Source organism: Pleuronectes platessa, chromosome 8, assembly GCF_947347685.1.
Source record: "Pleuronectes platessa chromosome 8, fPlePla1.1, whole genome shotgun sequence".
NCBI lineage: Eukaryota > Metazoa > Chordata > Actinopteri > Pleuronectiformes > Pleuronectidae > Pleuronectes > Pleuronectes platessa.
The window spans coordinates 16,588,620-16,607,068 of record NC_070633.1 but is presented as its reverse complement, the minus strand read 5'-3'; the positions used below and the strand labels follow the sequence as shown (position 1 = coordinate 16,607,068).

The 18,449-nt window shown below is 41.2% G+C and overlaps 1 protein-coding gene across 3 annotated transcripts in view; it reads left to right on the top strand.

Moving 5' to 3' along the window:
- Positions 1-18,161, top strand: part of klhl4 (kelch-like family member 4) — a 30,035-nt gene extending 11,874 nt beyond the window's left edge. For all 3 annotated transcript variants that reach the window (XM_053429072.1, XM_053429071.1, XM_053429073.1), the window contains 10 exons: positions 1,694-1,861; positions 4,657-4,793; positions 5,172-5,368; positions 8,330-8,542; positions 9,576-9,762; positions 9,840-10,064; positions 12,576-12,738; positions 14,039-14,251; positions 16,172-16,343; positions 16,700-18,161. In XM_053429072.1, coding sequence (XP_053285047.1) covers positions 1,694-1,861; positions 4,657-4,793; positions 5,172-5,368; positions 8,330-8,542; positions 9,576-9,762; positions 9,840-10,064; positions 12,576-12,738; positions 14,039-14,251; positions 16,172-16,343; positions 16,700-16,759 — 1,735 coding nt within the window. In that variant the 3' untranslated portion in view covers positions 16,760-18,161. The remainder of the gene's footprint in view (positions 1-1,693; positions 1,862-4,656; positions 4,794-5,171; positions 5,369-8,329; positions 8,543-9,575; positions 9,763-9,839; positions 10,065-12,575; positions 12,739-14,038; positions 14,252-16,171; positions 16,344-16,699) is intronic.
- The last annotated feature ends 288 nt before the right edge of the window (positions 18,162-18,449 follow it).

Genomic DNA, 18,449 nt, shown 5'->3' with positions numbered 1-18,449 from the left:
CTTGTTTGGTGTTCCTCTCCAAGACTCCACAGTCAGTGGGGAATTAACCTGACAGGGCAATAAATTACTCACGCATTTAGCATAAAGTCTCCCGGTAAAGATTAGACTATAGGATACTGCAGTGACTGGAGAGCAATATAAATAATTCCCAGAGGGAAAATGTTTTCGCTTTTGGAAATCAAATCAGAGAAAGTCACACACTTGGCCAAAAAAACGGTATAATAGTGTGTTAATCAGGACGTCAATACGAGCCACCATCCCCTCCACCCTTCCTGCTTCTTCAATCGCAGTATATCTGTCAATTTATTCTGGTCCCAAGCAAGGCAGGCTTTTCGGTTCAGTTTGTATTGACATATCTGTAACTATCTTTACTAGTTTTTCATATCAGCGTATGAGTGGTAATGAGCGAGGACATAAAGTGTCTCTTTAAATAGCAGTGACATTTTTTCTCGGGCGCTATCAGTCCTTACGCAGCAGTGGCACCCTGAGCCGACAGTAAATTCCCTCGGAGAGACGGCTCGGGTCTGTTTATGTGGCGTAACAAACAACCCTAAATGTCAATGAGTGGACTCGCTCTGTGAAGGACACCAGAGTGACTGGGCCGCATTATTTGCCACGAGTCTGAGGGATTACTTGGATGCCTGTAAAACAGCATGTAATCTAGCAGCCTGTGGGGACGGAGAGCCAGCCTCGCCACAGTGCAGCGAGGAACAGGCTTCTTAGCACAACACACGTGCACACACAGATATGCAGACACACGCACAAAAGAACAAAGGCATGCACACACACTCACAGGGAAATTCCGCCTGGGAAGCTGTTGCATCCATTCTTGTGCTTGCTTGTCCCATCGGATTGAAGAGCTTGGTTATCCACTTATGTACGGAGTTTAGTCTTAACAGTTTTAATTTCAGCTTAGAGGGGCGCGAGAGATGCAGATTCACCGCAGAGAATAGAGGAGGAGCGCCACGTGTCTGAATAAGCTCTTTTGTGTCCTCAACAATTCCATTGCTTATCTTACTGTGTACAGCTCCATATTTTATTTTATTTTATACTAGGCCTAAGAGGATGAAAAAAAATTGTGAAATAAATAATGAGTTTAATTATTTTGTCTTCCTAAATTAATCTTTTCTTATCTATTTCACCTGTATTGTCACTTTTCTTTCCCTCCGTTTCTTCAAGTGAAGCTGTTGTTCCCCAGTTTAAATTTGACCGCATAGCGCTGTTCTGGTCTTAACGACAGCTCGCAGCACTTTACACCATGAGTCACATTCACTCATAAATACACCTCCATACTGCGTTTCCCATCCTGCTCAAGGACATTTCAACATGCAGGCTGGAGGAGGCACGGATCAAACCGCAGACCTTCCAATTAGTGGGCGACCTGCTCTTCCTCCTGAACCACAGCCGCCTCATATACTGTTTACAAAAGTATATGTCTAAATTGAATAGGGAAGGGCAAATAAAAAAAAAAGTAATGTAGTGTTCAGAAGAGTTCTGCTTGCAAAGTTGTTGTAGGAGGATTTGGGACTGGATGGTGAAATGCTGAAATGTTCGGAGAGCAGGAAAAATGTACAGTCAGAAGCACAGATGCTACGATGCTAACATTCATCTCACATTAACACAGGCAGGGTTAATCCCTTTAGTTGTTATTTTCTAATCACACTACATCTCTTCTCTCTGCCTTCTTCCACAGGTTGGTTCTGAGCACCTTCTCCAGAATGAACACCAACTCCTCGGATGAGTTTTTCCAGGCCACCAACCACGCGGAGCAGACGTTCCGGAAGATGGAGACGTACCTGCAGCACAAGCAGCTGTGTGATGTCCTCTTGATAGCGGGGGATCACAAGATACCGGCTCACAGGTCGGTGTTAGCGCTTCTGCCTGCTTTGATTCCATTAATCACGCCTGCATCGGCTTTAGTGTGGAGTTACATTCGGGCTGTGGTCTGGGCAGCAGTTCACATATTGAGGAAATAAATTATTATGTATTTGAAATGCGAAGCCAGATTCCTCTGATTTACAGGCAGCAGTTGATAAATACGCAAACCCAGTGTTCACTTGCACGTAAACAATGTTCACTGCTGTGATCCAATTTCACCTAAGCCCTTCCTCATTCCCACTGTACATTTGATACAAGGACGAACTCTGTGATCCGCTACACCGAGCTGTCAATATTTGGCCATCCAGCCCCCCCGGTTGAATGGCCAAATTGATGTGATTGCACAACATCCGCTGAATGCTGAGAAGCATCGTGTGCACCGAATGCAGGCACTTGTACACCGGCGCATTTTGTTCATCCAGACTCATGAAACAGAAACCAGAATGCTCCACAGAGAGAGCTGGAGAAAAGTATCAGTCACTGACCTAGTTGGGTGAAATGAACAGTTCTCTGACTGCCTGTCTCAGTGCTGTTTTATAGTTGCTCACAGGGCATAACCGAGCACAGCAGGGATGATGTATAGACATAATACATTACACACAATATAATATATTTACTCTTTACTGCGTTGAAGTGTTGAAAGTGTTTAATTTTAAATGGGCACATGGACATTTCTACACTGCATTCTTCACTCAGAAACCTGCCATGTCAAATGTTCTTAGACATTTTTGCTGTTTAAAAAAAACATCATTGAAAACCACAAAATTAAATATCTTTTTAATCCCGCTGAGGAGGTTATGTTTTCTCCCCCCTGCCTGTTTGTTGTTTTTTGTTTGTGAGAAAAATTAGAGAGAAACAACATATTTCAACAAAACCACAAAAACTAAGGATCCAGTACATTTTGGTGTGTGTATTGTTGAATGGGCAGATTCAGCAATTTATAAAAACTCCCTTTTGTAAATATTGCGACATAGGGAGATTTTCAACATTTTCGTTGATTCCTCGGAGAAGGATTCGTGGTTCTTAATGGAAAAAACCCCCGACATGTTTAGGGGACTGATATTTATTAGTGTGTGCAATTTCCTGCAGTTTCAAATAAAAACCCAGATGTATTGAAGTTAAATGTGGTTTCATGGTGGATGTAAGCACTCTACTGAGTGCCATAGTTTACAAAAGCTTTCAGACTCAGTGATCAAGGACATCCTCTTTGCTTTAATCATTGTTGAGAAAACACTGACATAGTTAAGACATAGCACATATTTGGCCCCACAATTTACATTGCAAGACAGGACAAAACAACAAGCCAGAAAAACCAGTGAACTTTCTGCAGACCTCCATGGTCAAATTCACCTTTGGTGTGACAGGAAATACATTTTTTAAAGCTTTGTGTAGCCAGGAGCACAGTGGACTCACTGCAGGACTCTTCTTGAGTCGACTTTTCAGCCTGTTCTGTCTGTTCTTAGAAAGATTTAAGGTATTTTTGAGTAATACCCAGAAGACATCTTGCCTTGACGTTGCCAAATGGCATTTGAAGGAAGAACATTTTATCGTTTGATGTAAATAAAAAAGTGTACCCTTTGGGTAGACCTCTAAGGATTCTTTCTGGTAAACTCCAACTCATCATGTGGCTGATACAATCTCCAAGGTGAAGCATATTGGTGGCAGCATCGTGATGCCATGCAACTAAATGCAGAAAGATCTTTGAAGGAAGCCTGCTTCCCCTCTCTTCACATCCTCTCAGTATGACACTCACCCAAAACATAGCCAGGACAGGGCTGAACTGGCTTTAGGACAAGTCTCAGTCCGTCCTTGAGTGACCGAGCCAAAGCCCACACTTAAACCGCACAGAGCATCTGTGGAAGATGGCGATTACCATCCAATCTTTGGGAGCTTGAAAGGATCTGCACGGAAGAATGGGATGAACTGCCCAAATCCAGATGTACAAAGCTCATAGCAGACTTACAACTGTTGCAGAAGGGGCCTCTACAAAGAAGGGTCTGGATCATTTGTCAATGCTTTAATGTGGATCAGTGTGGGCCACTGGAGGTTTTAGCAATTTTATCTATTTAAAATAATCTTCAACACAACTAAAGGGTCGCTTAGAGAGCACAAATCTCCACCAAGGCTAACCGTCTATCACGTCATGTTAAAGAAAGTGAAGAAAATCTTGGATCTGCTCCAAAATGTAATGGGTTCTTCCTTGATTCATACTCCATCCCTCAAATTCTTTTTCCTGGACATTGGTTCAGTAGTTTTTGAGTAATCGTTGTGACAGAGAGAAACACAACCTCCTTGGTGGGGGTCATAGCCTGAATGATGTGTCTGAAAATATTAGAAAACAATAGATTATGCAAATGGTTGTAGATTGTTGGACTGTGTCACTTGATCTCAATTCCCTGTGAAGCCACATGATCTCATTTCTCCTTCATGATTCAGCCGCTGTGCTATGCGAGCAAGACAAATGAGTTAACATAACAAGAAGCAGGAGTCTGTGGGGTGATTTCATTCATCATACTCTGACAAAGTGGAATGATACAGAACGTGTGGGTGAACAGTAAGTTACTCAATATCTCACAGGGACCTAGCAAAGTGCAAAAGCACACGAGCGGCTGCGGTGCTTGGAATTATCACACTTAGGGGATAATGTGAAGAGACACCCTCTCTCTTATGATTGATTCACTAATCACTTCAGATAGTCAGTATATATAGGTCTCCCACATACAATCTAAGTAATGTCCAGTACAAGAGCATTAATCCATAATGTTTTCTGTATGGCAGATTGGTCCTGAGTGCTGTGTCGGACTATTTCGCAGCCATGTTCACCAGCGACGTGAGAGAGGCCAAGCAGGAGGAGATCAAGATGGAGGGAGTGGATCCGGAGGCGCTCAGATCTCTGGTTCATTTCGCCTACACTGGTGAGTGCTCATAAAGACGTTCACTAGCTCTTGTAAGTCGTTATGAGACTTCTGAAATCCAGCGTTATTAAAACGAATCAATAAGGCAATTCATCACTGGGCTGAGCGACCTGGCAGCACTTCAGCATAAAACGACTTTATTTTACCAGACAAATTGCCCTTTGATAAATCCCCCTGCCCTGTGTATCTGAATCGGAATATCAATTATCACAACATTTTTGAATACTCTGACGAGAAACCATTCCACAATAAATGTATATGTTTTTCTTATTTAATTTTAGAGCAAATATTTACCATTGCCTTGATTAAATACTCCCACCGCTGTGTTACCCATTTACGGCTACATAAAGAGGCATTTTTCCTGTCCCGACATTGCAGGTGTCCTTGAGCTGAAAGAGGAGACCATTGAGAGTTTATTGGCGGCAGCTTGTCTCCTCCAGCTTCCTCAAGTCATCCAGGTCTGCTGTAACTTTCTGATGAAACAGCTTCATCCCTCCAATTGCCTGGGAATACGCTCCTTCGCAGACGCCCAGGGCTGCGTGGACCTGCTCAATGTGGCTCATCACTACACCATGGTAGGAGGCAAACATGTTTACATGGCCGAGTGGGCTACATTATTTATTCTGTAATAAGGAATTGAAATCTCAGAGTACAGAGAGATAGCAGACACAGTAGTGGAACTAAAATAAGGTCCAATTTCAATACTTAACTTGATAATATTTTACTCACATAAACTCTGATTATACCCTCACGACAGGTGAGAGACGAAAACGGTCATGTTGGTATAATATTATAAATAATAATAATAATAATAATAATAATAATAATAATAATAATAATTGATTTTAAAGCAGCTGCTACAAAGTGTTTAGCAAAAAGGACATACAAAACAAAAATACGAAACCAGCCCTTATAATACGACTTAAAAGTAAGGGCAAAAGAAAAGGATAAAAGAAACATAACTTTTCTCAAAAACAATGAAATATAAGAAATAAAAGTTTGTTTTTACTGAAAGGCCAATGAGTGGGTTGACCATTGCTCCTTGGGCAAATCAAGTTTTAGTGTTGTGATCCGCTGTACTGACTCATCAGTGGAGCAGTCGTAACACAATAACTCTTATCATACCCTCCGTGAAAACCACTGTTATTTTGTCGGTTCAGTCAGTAGATACAATATATATAGATGCTGTCATGTATGGATATACTGTTCACAAGACCTTGTAGTATTTTGGGGTATCCTCTGTGTGGAGATTAGATATTTTAAATAACCTGTCATAACCTTTCAGGAAAGAGCTGTTGGTGTCTTGGTTATTTATATCATCTAATTTCAGCGAAGAAATGAGCGATGGGCATATTTGAATAGAAATGGAATAGTTTCATGCTCGAACGTCGTCTAATTTAGTTATATGGCTGTCAGTAAGAGATACCTCCTTGCCGAACATTGATTACTGCACCGCCAGCCTCGTGGAAATGTGATGTCTATATATCTCTGCGAGGAAAATTTGCATTGGATTAAGATTCATGCACATATTTGTCAGATAGCGTCTTGCCGGCCTATAGCATAGGGCACAGCACAAGGCCTTATCTCCTAAAGGACATCTGCTCAGCCTGTTTACTCAGAGCCCCATCCAGGACCAGGAGGTTAATCTAATCATCAAACTGCACAAGAGGGCCAACTTCCTGTTCAGTCACATCAGTAACGAGCAGGGAAAGCGGTGGGCTTCCTGGAAGTCCATCCTCTGGGTTCTGAGCGGAACGAGGTGTGTTTTGATAAGCGTGTTTTTCCTGGTAGAGAGTGGCAGCCAAGATCTGTCTCTGACATCCTTTTTCCTGTATGAAAAAGTCGGCCATTTCATGTTGCACTGGATGAAAATGTAAGGTTTCATTGTTTGAGTTGACAGGACATCTTTCAGCAATACAGAGCAGCTAGCACAGCAAAACCAGCCACTGGTTTTCAATGTTTTTGCAGATGGGGCGTTTATCCCCGGCCTGTTTTGAAAGAATTCATTCTGAATCGCCAGTAATAGGATTTAACCTTATTTTCTAGATTCAATTATTTCCCATGGTTTCATGGCTAATCCAAAAGTGCATTCGTCTGCCACAACATTAAATCCAGTTACCGGTTTCTTAATGATCGATGTATTTTTATTTATAATATTTGATAACATAATACAATTATGATCCTAGATAACATATTTCAACAAATACTACAGGATGTTTGGAATTAACCAGATGAAGTCGTCTGTCCCTTTGCACCTCTGCAAATTAGATGGTAATGGTTTCAAGAACGACAAGTTCTTGAAAGGTAATTCTCCCAGCCCCCCCACTTTGATTAAACATCAGCATCGCTTCACTTCAGAAAACACTGTTATTACACAATTAGTCTTTAGCACCACTCTAATCAATATGTATCCTCTCCCGCTGATCTTGTTTTCCAAGCAGTTTGCCCAGCAATGAGTTTGCCAGCATCTGAAAACACATCTTTTTAAATGCTTATGAAACTCCGTTGAGCTTTCAATTTCTTCATCCGCTGTTCCGGGAGAGTAATTACAAATAATTGGTCTAAAGCAATGTCAAAGACTTTGGTGGAATTTCCCCCCCAGCATCACCACAACAAATCAATAGATGTCCCTCATTTCATTAAGCCTGTCTGTACTAAGCTCTTGAAACCTGGTCTCGTAATAGTTCGAACCAAGTCACTGTAATTTGCTGCAGGTTGATGATCAATAACGTGCTTGTTTTGCGTAATTGTCGAGCATCCACTCCAGAGTGAGAGCTTGATTTGTCAAAGTTGTTCCGGGAGCTTAATAATTAATGCTGGGCCGTCTCATTTAGAAAGGATCCAGGGTGTGATTAAAGCCATGAATTGCCCTGCATGTATGTGTCTCATGTGTTTTAATGTTGGACATACCATAGAGGTGGAGAGGAGGGAGGGTATTTTATATAGCATCCTCTCTAATGGAACTGGAAGAGACAATGTCCTTGAGGAGGTAGCCATGCAGCGCTGTAATATCGCCCGGGCTTCTGGCCAGTAAGTGGAATATCAATCTTTAGGAAAGCAATAGAGAACAGCTTCCACAAAAACTTGGAGCTGGACACCATGTTGGCGTAATGGTAATGCTGGTGTGCAGTGCCTATCTGTTTCTCATTAAACGGCTTATAAAGGCTCAGCAGTGCCGTGTGATCAGCAGCAAAAATGGTTTATTAGCTTATGAAGAGGCTTTTTTCAAGATGCTTTATGCCAGATTGATTTGTAGCTGGCTGCTGTGCGGATCATTTGATTTTATGAGCTAAGTGAAGCGGATGACAGTTCCATCTCTACCTCCAAAATTTCAAGAGCGGATCAGTTATGTTAGAAATTGTAGATAGAGATGTCTAAATTGGCATCAGCTATCTCCTCGGATTCATTTTTCAACAATTCTCTGCCCTTGTGACATGTTGGCCTCATGATGACACACACACACACACATACACACACACAGGGTGCCAGTTAATGACTGATGATTATCTGCCTCCTCCGTGTCTCCCATGTTCCAGGAACACTTCCTGGAGGTCATTCAGAACCAAGAGTTCCTGCTGCTCCCCACGGCTGAGATTGTTAAGCTGCTCTCCAGCGATGACATCAACGTCCCCGACGAGGAGACCATCTTCCAGGCTTTGATGATGTGGGTGCGATATGATGTGCAGCATCGACAGAAGGACCTCGGCGTCCTGCTCGCCTACATCCGTCTGCCTCTTCTTCCTCCACAGGTGAGATTACAGAGGTGGTGCCTCAAAAAAAAGGTAGAATCAGGATTACAGACTGTGAAGTGGAGAAAAAAATGTTGCTTGAAAAAAACCTTAATGATTCACTGAATATCAAAAGAGTTGCCAATTAAAAGTGTCAATAACCCATTTTCTAGCGCCCAAAGTGAAATTGCTCTCCTCTCGCAGAGATAAATCAAAGAGGCAGCATGACAGCAACACATGACATTTTATGTGCGCTGTCAGGACATAGATTTGTAGCTTGGTTTGAATTGTTATTGACTGAAACTCATGTTTCATGAATGTCTTGTTTTTAAGAGGAACAAATCTTTCACTCTGTCATCCAGATTTGTATAACATCAAACACAGAGAAGCCTCTATTGTAGATAATAGGTATGAACATCTGAAAAAAAATAATGCTGTTTTATTTAAAGATTATTTTCCACATCTAATTATGCTATAATTTAGCATATTTAGCGTCTTTCATTGTCTTGCGATGTCTTTTTATTTAATAAAAACTAAATGGATAACAAAATCAATACATACATGCATAACCTTCAGTCACATATAATATTCAATAAAACCAAAAACTACTTCATCACATCTCAGCCCATGTGGTATATGGAGATAAGTCACCTTAAACTGAAAGAAGGTGTTTTCCAATATAAAATGTCATGCATTAATAAGAAAATGCATCCAGATAACTGCACTAAATACAAATGGTTTAAAATATGTTGGTTTGCTGCAGAGAAATAAACAATATTTTATAAGTTTTTATAATAATGTTTTTAGGACTGACTTTTACCCCATCTGAAGAGAGGAATTCCGTCTTAAAAAACACATTCTTATTTAACTTAGTAAATGGATTAATCTTTGAAGTAACAGAGAAACAGATAATGACTGATATCGCTATTCTGGAATGAAATCAATAACTATGTAGCTCAGGTTCAGGATCGCCATCGCATCACATCCCATCTAAAGTTTTCTTTATATTAACTTTAAAACAGTAAAACGCTCTGACAGGTTTCTTGTAATGTAGCTCCTTGCAGATCTAGAAAACAACAAGATGTTCTCTGATGATCTGGAATGCCAAAAGCTGCTGATGGAGGCCATGAAGTACCATCTCCTGCCCGAGCGACGACCCATGTTTCAGAGCCCCAGAACCAAACCTAGGAAGTCCACTGTGGGAGCACTTTACGCTGTTGGAGGGATGGATGCCACCAAAGGTAGGAGACATTGGCTAATGTTACACATCAACACAAGCCTATCTGAAAAATAACACATTACGTGTCGGTGGTTTTAGGTTCGACCACCATAGAAAAGTACGACCTGCGGACAAACACTTGGGTCCAGGTTGGAGTGATGAACGGACGGCGGCTGCAGTTTGGCGTGGCGGTGATAGACGACAAGCTGTATGTGGTCGGAGGGAGGGACGGACTCAAGACGTCCAACATGGTGGAGTGCTACAATCCGATCAATAAAGTGTGGTCCACCATGCCGCCCATGTCAACACACAGACATGGACTAGGTAAGTGTGTCATACTGTACTTCACTTATTTTACACAAAGAAGTAAGGAGGTAATACATTGAAAGAATCAAGTCAGGACACTGTTTCAAAAAGCTAATTATGTATGTCAGTAGGGTTGTGACTAACGGTAAAGTCTGATATTTTTTTAACTCCACGAAGGAGAGAATTATTCTGTCTGCATTTGTTTATTTTTTTGATGGCTTGTTTTGTTCTTTAGCAGGAGTGCAAAAAGATTTTCATTAAGTTTTGTGGAAGGATGGGACCTGACCTAAGGAATAACCAATTACATTTTAGCAAGGATCTGAATGCCCCCCCCCCCCCATCCCCACACCCCTTTTATTCAACATTGTGAAATATGACGTTTTCCAAAATTCTAAGAGACTGATTCATTGATCTTAATTTAAAAAAGGAGACATGTTTAGGAGACTGATATTTATGACTGTGTGCAAATCGAAGCAGATCCAAATAAATATCTAGTGAAGTTCAATATGTTTTTTATAAGGAGTTTAATTGGCCTTGGTGGACATATGCATATGGGTTCACCTTTTTAAATAAACTGATAAAGACTTTGTGAATAATATAGTAAAGACTCAAATATGCTGGTTCGTATACATTTCTAAATGTTTATGTACATACCCTCTAATCTTTCTTTACTTCTGTCCACTATCATTATTATTATTATTATTATTATTATTATTATTATTATTATATAAACTACTGTTTTCAGAGGTTGTTCATGATAAAATACAGTTCTTTCAATCATTTCAGTGTTTGAAGTTTCAGCTGCGTCGTGCTTCCTGGAGTTCTTTTCTCAGAAATGTGTGTATGCATGCTCAGAAGGGGTCACAGTTGGCATGCTGTACAAAAAAATTACACATGTCTTTTTGCGATAGACCTTTGATATTTTCCCCCATTCCCCTATCAAAGCTTGGCAGGCTGTGCTGGCCCTGCTCTCCTTTACCCTTCCCAACCCAATAAATCTCATATCAGAGGCATTTGGATTCACGGTTGAAACAGTCTGGGTAACAGAACGGGAAGATCTTGTCAAAGCGTTCGCCTCGCTCGCCCCGTGTGGTTGGAAGTATCAGCGAGCCCAGGAGATCACACTGTACAGATTACCTGGGTTGTCTTTCATCTTTCCTGTAGCAGCTCTCTCTCTCTGCTTGGCTTGCTCTGTGAATATTCTGAGTCTGGATATATTAGAGCTTAGTGTCTATCAACATCCCTGCATGCACGGTCCCTTCCTGCTGTGTGCACTATGGGTAAAGAAGAACAATATTTGTCTATTTATTCCAAAACCCCTGTATAGTAGTATAAGCGAGCCTCAATATGCGAATTGTTTTGCCCGAATGTTTTGTGTCATTCGAGGTTCTCTGAATGTGGTCTCGCCCTCGTGCTCCCTCGGAATCATTGAACTCCCACGAAAAGGACATAAAGGGTGGTAATATAAAAATCCATTGTGTTAAAACATCCTTTGCTTTGTTACTGATGAAAACCACTTTCCTCTGTGGCTTGGGAATGAGGAATAACAATGCAGTTATTTATTTCATTTTATAGTCTTCCTGTTTTTTTGGAAAAGATTTGGTCAGCTCTATGACTCAGGCAGCTCGGTTCGAATTGAGAAATATACGTTCCAAGCTTTCCAAGAAACAAGGAAATGTATGATTTGTAAATGCCACTTCATTTAATTTAATAGTTTTGTGACCAACATGTGGTTTATATTTCCTTTGCCTACAGGATGTGTCATGAGGGGAGTTTGAAAAAGCTTTGTTTCATTAGCTTCAAAGAGATTATTGATGTACAGTTACTTTAGCTTTGATTTTTGTTTGGAATATTATAAGTCATTACAAAACAGGTGGAATGTTGTGGCAGAACCACAAATTTTCAACTCATAACCCCCCCCCACACACACACACAAACACACAATTTAAATACACTAGTGCCTGTTGTAAACCTGCCTGTTAGTAGAGGCTGTAACAGTGACCTGCAGTAGCTGAGTCAGCTCATGTACAGACATGCTGCTGGACCCTGACGCCTTGCAACCACTGCTGCACAACAGCCGTTCAGGTGTTCGTTCAAAGTTCAGTGAAGTTCGACGCAGAACCCCGAACAGGAGAATCAGCTGTTGTTGCCATTGTTGTGAACGTGCTGTTGTCATAATCGACAATGTCTCTTGTGGTTCAGCCACTGCTGCCACTGAACGTCGGTCATCTATTTGTTCAAAGTTTATTAAAATTGAACAGATCTCGTGTCCTAGTCACACCCAATTCAACACTGCACTTCCTTGGACCTGTAACAATACACTTTACAAGTGTGAAGCCGAAAAGATGAAAGGTTCTCGAGATTTTGTGAGATTTCTGGTACCACTAGATTCTAACTTGTTCATGATTGTTTGCAATTATAGAATTCAAATCATGTAATGGTACAACTTTTGGTCTTCTTTCATCAAACCATATAGCAAAACAATAGGTTTTGCTCAGTAACATTTACCACCTGTATCCATTTTTGTAGGCATCGCCGTGCTGGAGGGCCCCATGTACGCTGTCGGCGGCCATGACGGCTGGAGCTATCTCAACACAGTGGAACGCTGGGACCCGCAGGCCAGACAGTGGAACTACGTGGCCAGTATGTCGACACCACGGAGCACCATGGGAGTCACAGCGCTCAATGGAAAGTAGGTTGGACTTTTTTTGTTTTTATCAGACCTCCAGCATATTGTCAACATTACCTCTTGATAAGAAATGTGCAATTTTAAACTTTTGGGCAAGGGATATTTGTCTTTCTTCTGCTTTGAAACATCATCTTGCCTGAGGTTGAGTTCACTGGTATTTGTGAAGCCCCAACAAGCACAGAGTACAGGCAATTCCCACTGTAAAGGAATACTACTGGTGGTGCATGACTTTGAAAGGGCTGCCAAGAGATTCAGTTTGCTATTTAAATGCAGGAAAAGCTGCATGTTCCAGGACTGTAACAACCAAACAATATCAGTGGTATCGCACACTCTTGCATGCTTTGGCCAATTTGTTAAGTTTTAGCAGAAATATCATTGTCTAACCTCAATTAGCGTTTATTGTGAAATAAGTGTAAGAAAAAGTGTTTTCCTTACAAGTACAATCTGTTCCAGACTGAAAAAGAAATGCAGATAGTAGATTTAACCATGGGCATGTTAATTTGCATACGGTGTGAAATGAATTAACATGAGAAATCTAAAAATCAATAACTTTAAAGATGCCTTGTTTGTAGAGATATTTGGCACACTGTGTTATTTGGAATGGAGCATGCTGTGGAACAGGCTCGGTTGTGTCACAGTGATCTGGCCCAGGAGAGGCTTAAGTGCAGCATTAGTTTGGTAATAGTTTGACAACACAATGCTTCTTGTGGTCTGTGTGAGATGAACTGCAGTGTGGCTGCAGCAGCACAGAGCTCCTCTGATTAGCGTGGTAATTCATACAGTGTAAGCGGAGTCTATGAAAGCAAAACACTTTGTATATTTGTACGTGTTTAATGCCTTACAACCCCGTTTGAGAGTAAATTAGGCAAAAATAACGCAACTCTCCGTCTCATTTAAATATGGCTGTGTGCTGAAGGAGAAAAGAGGCCGCTGCTGCTCGGCTGCATCCAGCATCCAGCGTTCAAGTCGATGCTGAGTTATTTCTGCATCTAGGTCAAAAATAGACAACAAGGAAACTGTTTCCCTCGCCTCTCCTTTCCTACTGTCGGGCCTGCGAGCTACATGCACTTAAAATACTGATGTGATCTTTGTGGCAGAGAACACTCAAGGACAGGGCCTTTGAACAATGCTATCCACTGTGTGCTGCTGTATCTTATCAAATCTGTCACATTGACAATGTTCTGTCACTATTTTTTTTACAAACATCTGACAGCTGAGTTCAGCTTCTCTTGCAGGATTCAACAGGACTGAAGATCCATGTCAAACGCTGGAGATGTTGACTCCGTTTTGTTTCACTCCTCAGATTGTTTGCAGTCGGCGGTCGAGACGGCAGCTCGTGCCTGAGGTCGATGGAGTGCTTCGATCCGCACACCAACAAGTGGAGCATGTGTGCGCCCATGGCCAAGAGGCGAGGAGGCGTGGGTGTGGCGACATACAACAACTTCCTCTATGCTGTAGGCGGACACGATGCCCCGGCCTCCAACCACTGTTCTAGACTCTCCGATTGTGTTGAGAGGTCTGTAAACGCTCCTGCCCTGGAGGAAATAAAACACACACACACACACACACACACACACAAACATTGCGTAAGCCGTTGTGGATTGCATTCGGCCGAGCTCAGGAAGGCGTGGTTGCTGATTTTCTCATGAGAACAAAGGAGAGTTAAACTCCTGGGGATCTCCACCCTGTTCCCTGCATTTTCAAACCTGTCAGTGTTGCAATACATGATACGAAACTGAAGAGATCATATTTTCCACACTTTGTTGTATTTGATGGTATCTGGCACCATCTGCTGGACATGCTGGTAAAAATAACACACCAGCAGAGAACCTTCATTTGTAATTCACTGCTCAGAATACACAGTGGTGCAGTGATGAGCGCCTTGCAGCAAAAAGAGTTTGAACTCTACAGCTTTTTCTGTTGTGTGAGCCCTGTGATGGACTGGTTGTATCCTACCTCTTTCCCTATGTCAGCTAGTATTGGATCCGGCTCCTCTGCGACCCTCAAAGGATAAGCAATATGGATAATATGTGCTAATGGAGGGATATATACATATATTTATGCTTTCCATTATTTTCCTATTTAAACATACAGTGCGACAATATTCTATTATTATTATTATTCTATGTCAATATCTAATTGAAACAACAAAAAGACGAACCTGGATTGATCTGTCCAAAAATCCAAGAGGATTCTCCCTACCCTGTCTAGTGCCCCTGAGCAAGGCACCTTACTCCCCCAACATCTGCTCCCCGGGCGCCGTACATGGTCGCTCACTGCTCTGTGTGTCCTGCACCAGATGGGTCAAAAGCAGAGGCTAAATTTCCCTACCTGCATGAGTGTGCCGGTGCATGTCTGTGCATGTGTTTGGGACTAATAAATGCATCTTAATCTTAATCTTAATTTTGCAAGTGGAACTGAGAAAATTAAACAAATCTTCCCCAGCAAGGAAGTTTTATTTACAAAGCACATTTCACACACAGAGGTAGATTCAAGGGGCTGGACGAGGACATTCAAAACAAACAGTAAGAATCTAGAGAATCAGAAAGCACAGTTTGAAAAAATTTTAAACAAAAGAAAAGAAATAAGAAATAAAAAGGATAAAATCAGTATAAAGAAAATGTAAAATAAGTCAAAGAACTATATTCACAAAACTAATGATAGATAGATAGAAATGTGTAAAATAATTTTCTCATCCCCCTACAAATAAATTTGGCACATAGATTTCCCACCATCAATGCTGTTTCTTCAAGTATCCATGAACCTTTTCATAACTGACAGGATGCAAGTTTAATACTTTCTGATTGTTACATATTGTAAGGTTTAATATTCCTAGAGTTAAATAGACTCACAAAGCAATTTTGTAAACTTGATTAAAAATATTTGTTGCATCAGCATTGTTGTTGAAACTTTTAATATTTTAATCAGAGGAATACGTTTGTTAAATTGCATCATTTTGATTATGTCAGTTCCTATCCGGTCCCACATCGCTGTAATTATGTCTGTTTCCCTTATTCTGCCGGGATCGTTTTTTTAAATCAACCATTTCATAATTATTTTCTTGGCACATTATGTTGCAAGCATTCTGTTATTTTGTTTAAAAATGACAAAATCATTGAATTCATTCAAAGTCAGATCAACAGTCTTTGTTTTCCTCATCGAAGTGGCCAACTTGGTGCGAAGGACTTTTTTTGTGTGCAGCAGCTTTCTGCCCTCGCTGATGAGTTCAGGTCTCTGTGGACCCAGCGTCCACCAGCTGCTGTTCCAGAGACAGTTTTGTTTTTAACTTTCAATTTGGTTCTGTCTGGACAGTGCTGCGAAGAGTTCCCCCTGGTGACCATTCATACAGCTGTGATTTATAGTGATCATAAGGGGGTTTGACTTCACCATCCATAATGCAAAAACAACCATTTGACCAAAACAATTGCATTTACAGGTATGACCCAAAGACGGACATGTGGACGACTGTGTCCTCCCTCAGCATTCCCCGCGATGCAGTGGGTGTGTGCCTGCTGGGCGACAGGCTGTATGCTGTGGGGGGGTATGACGGCCAATCGTACCTGAACACTGTTGAATCCTATGATGCACAGAACAACGAGTGGACTGAGGTAATATCAAAAAACTAAATCATTTGTAAGTCAAGTAACGGGCTTAAAATATGAAATCCCTCTTGGGTTAATATAAATAAGAAATACTTCCATGCGAATTTTGTTTTGAGGGACTTTTGACTTTTTAATTGGATACATTTTAATGGGATTGTAGGTCGTGTTTGCACATGTAACACCAGGGTTCCACTTAATGCCCGTCAGGAAGATAAATCTGCCGAAGTCAACGAATCCCATCAATATTTTATAGCTTGCTTTTCTTTCTTCGCCTCCGTAACTCTCGCATTTGTTTGCTTTTTTTATTTCTTAAGACGTCCCCAGATGAGTAGCTGCATGTTAACCTCTCTGTCTTCCTATAGGAGGTTCCTCTGAACGTCGGCAGGGCGGGCACCTGTGTGGTGGTGGTGAAATTGCCTTGAGTGGTTTGTCTCATGACAGCGCGGGAAAACAAGTGAGAGAGCGGCAAAGAAAAAGTGGACAAACAAAACAACGGATCAAGGACACCTCCTTCGAGAGTCATGTTTTCATCATTATTTTCTCTTTTTTGCTCTAAATCCATGATTTTTCAGAGGGAAACACAGACTGAGCCTTCACCCATTGTTTCTATCATTAGTGGACATGTCTGCCCACTGGGGAGGAGCTGTTCAGAAATTCGGCTCCGCTCTGCACATTCTCCACATTCTCAACCGATCAAGAATTTTCATAGACTTGGCGAAGCTGCAGCGAACCAGTGCCAAGCCTTTGTTGTTGCTGGTTTGTTGCGCTAGTTTTATGGAAAGTTCTGCGTGTGTCTGTAAGAAACTGTAAAAAAGTTGCATTTTGAGTAAATGGGCCGAACTCCAGGTTACGTTTACATTTATACACCAACATTTCCTCTCAGTGCCATCACATACAGTATATTTTTGGGGTTTATATTTCCCTTTATAGCCACTCTGATAAAAAAAATAAAAAGAAGTTAGAAATGTAATGTACCAGTGTCTTTCCTTAGTGGGTGGTCCAAACAGATGAGCGATGAAGAACCACTGTGACCACTGAGGCTGATGACTTCGGGAATGAAATCAAACTTTTTGCTGAACAATATTAATATATTTGGACATTTTCTTTCTTTTTTATTGAGCCTGTAGCTGCAAAACACCAAAGTCATTTGCTTGTCTTAGAAGAGGTTTTGTTGCACATTAAATACAAGTTTACGAAATTGTGAATTACAGAAAATATATCATATTGATATTTCACATTGCTGTGTAATGTTTTTGTGGAACTACATTTGTTGTTGATGGGATCTCACCTAAACCAGAGCACTGGTGACTACACTTGTTGTTATTCTGTCGGCTTCATTCCTGGGCATGCGGGGTGAGCTAATGTTTTTGTTTGATTTTTTACAGTACTACACATCAAGATCATTGTCTCTTCTGTATTGTCGGAGCCTCAATGCCTTCTTGATCATCACATACACGGCTCAGATGTTGGATGAACCCTGAAGAAACATCAAACTGTGGCTCAGTGTCACCGGGTACATCCACAGTGCTGTTTAATGTTTTATTTTTTGGGTGCAGCACTTGAAAACCAGACACTCACAGCACTTCTCTAACGTGACTCGGATTAGACTTTTTAGGATTTGTAATCAAGCTGCTCATAAAAGTAAACATTACCGACCTGCTCACGATGAGATCTATTTGTAAATGTTTTTTGGGGCCAAATGTTACTTTTTATGTTTTTATCATAATTTTGTACAGCATGCCAAACCTATAAATAAAAGGACTTCAGTCTCCTCTGCATGATCAAATCCATGTTTAGAGCTGAATGTGGTTCCCTCGGCGGGCAGATCCTTCATTTTGTCTTGTTCTGCTTTAAGTAAACTAAGCTCGCGCTTTCACCTAAACAGACTTGGAAGCTACTTTGATGTCAGAGTTAACCTCAGTCTTGTCGTCGTCACTGCAGCCACTTCTTAAATCGAGCGAGCATGTTTGTTGGTTCAGCTCTGGGCAGCTTTTTACTTCCTCACCAACAAATTGAAGGACCAACAGCCTCTGCTTGCCGTCTTTCTCCTTCGTTGTTTACTCTCCAAACAGTTTCAGACCCTCCACTCTCCTCTTGTGTGTTTGGTTAGAT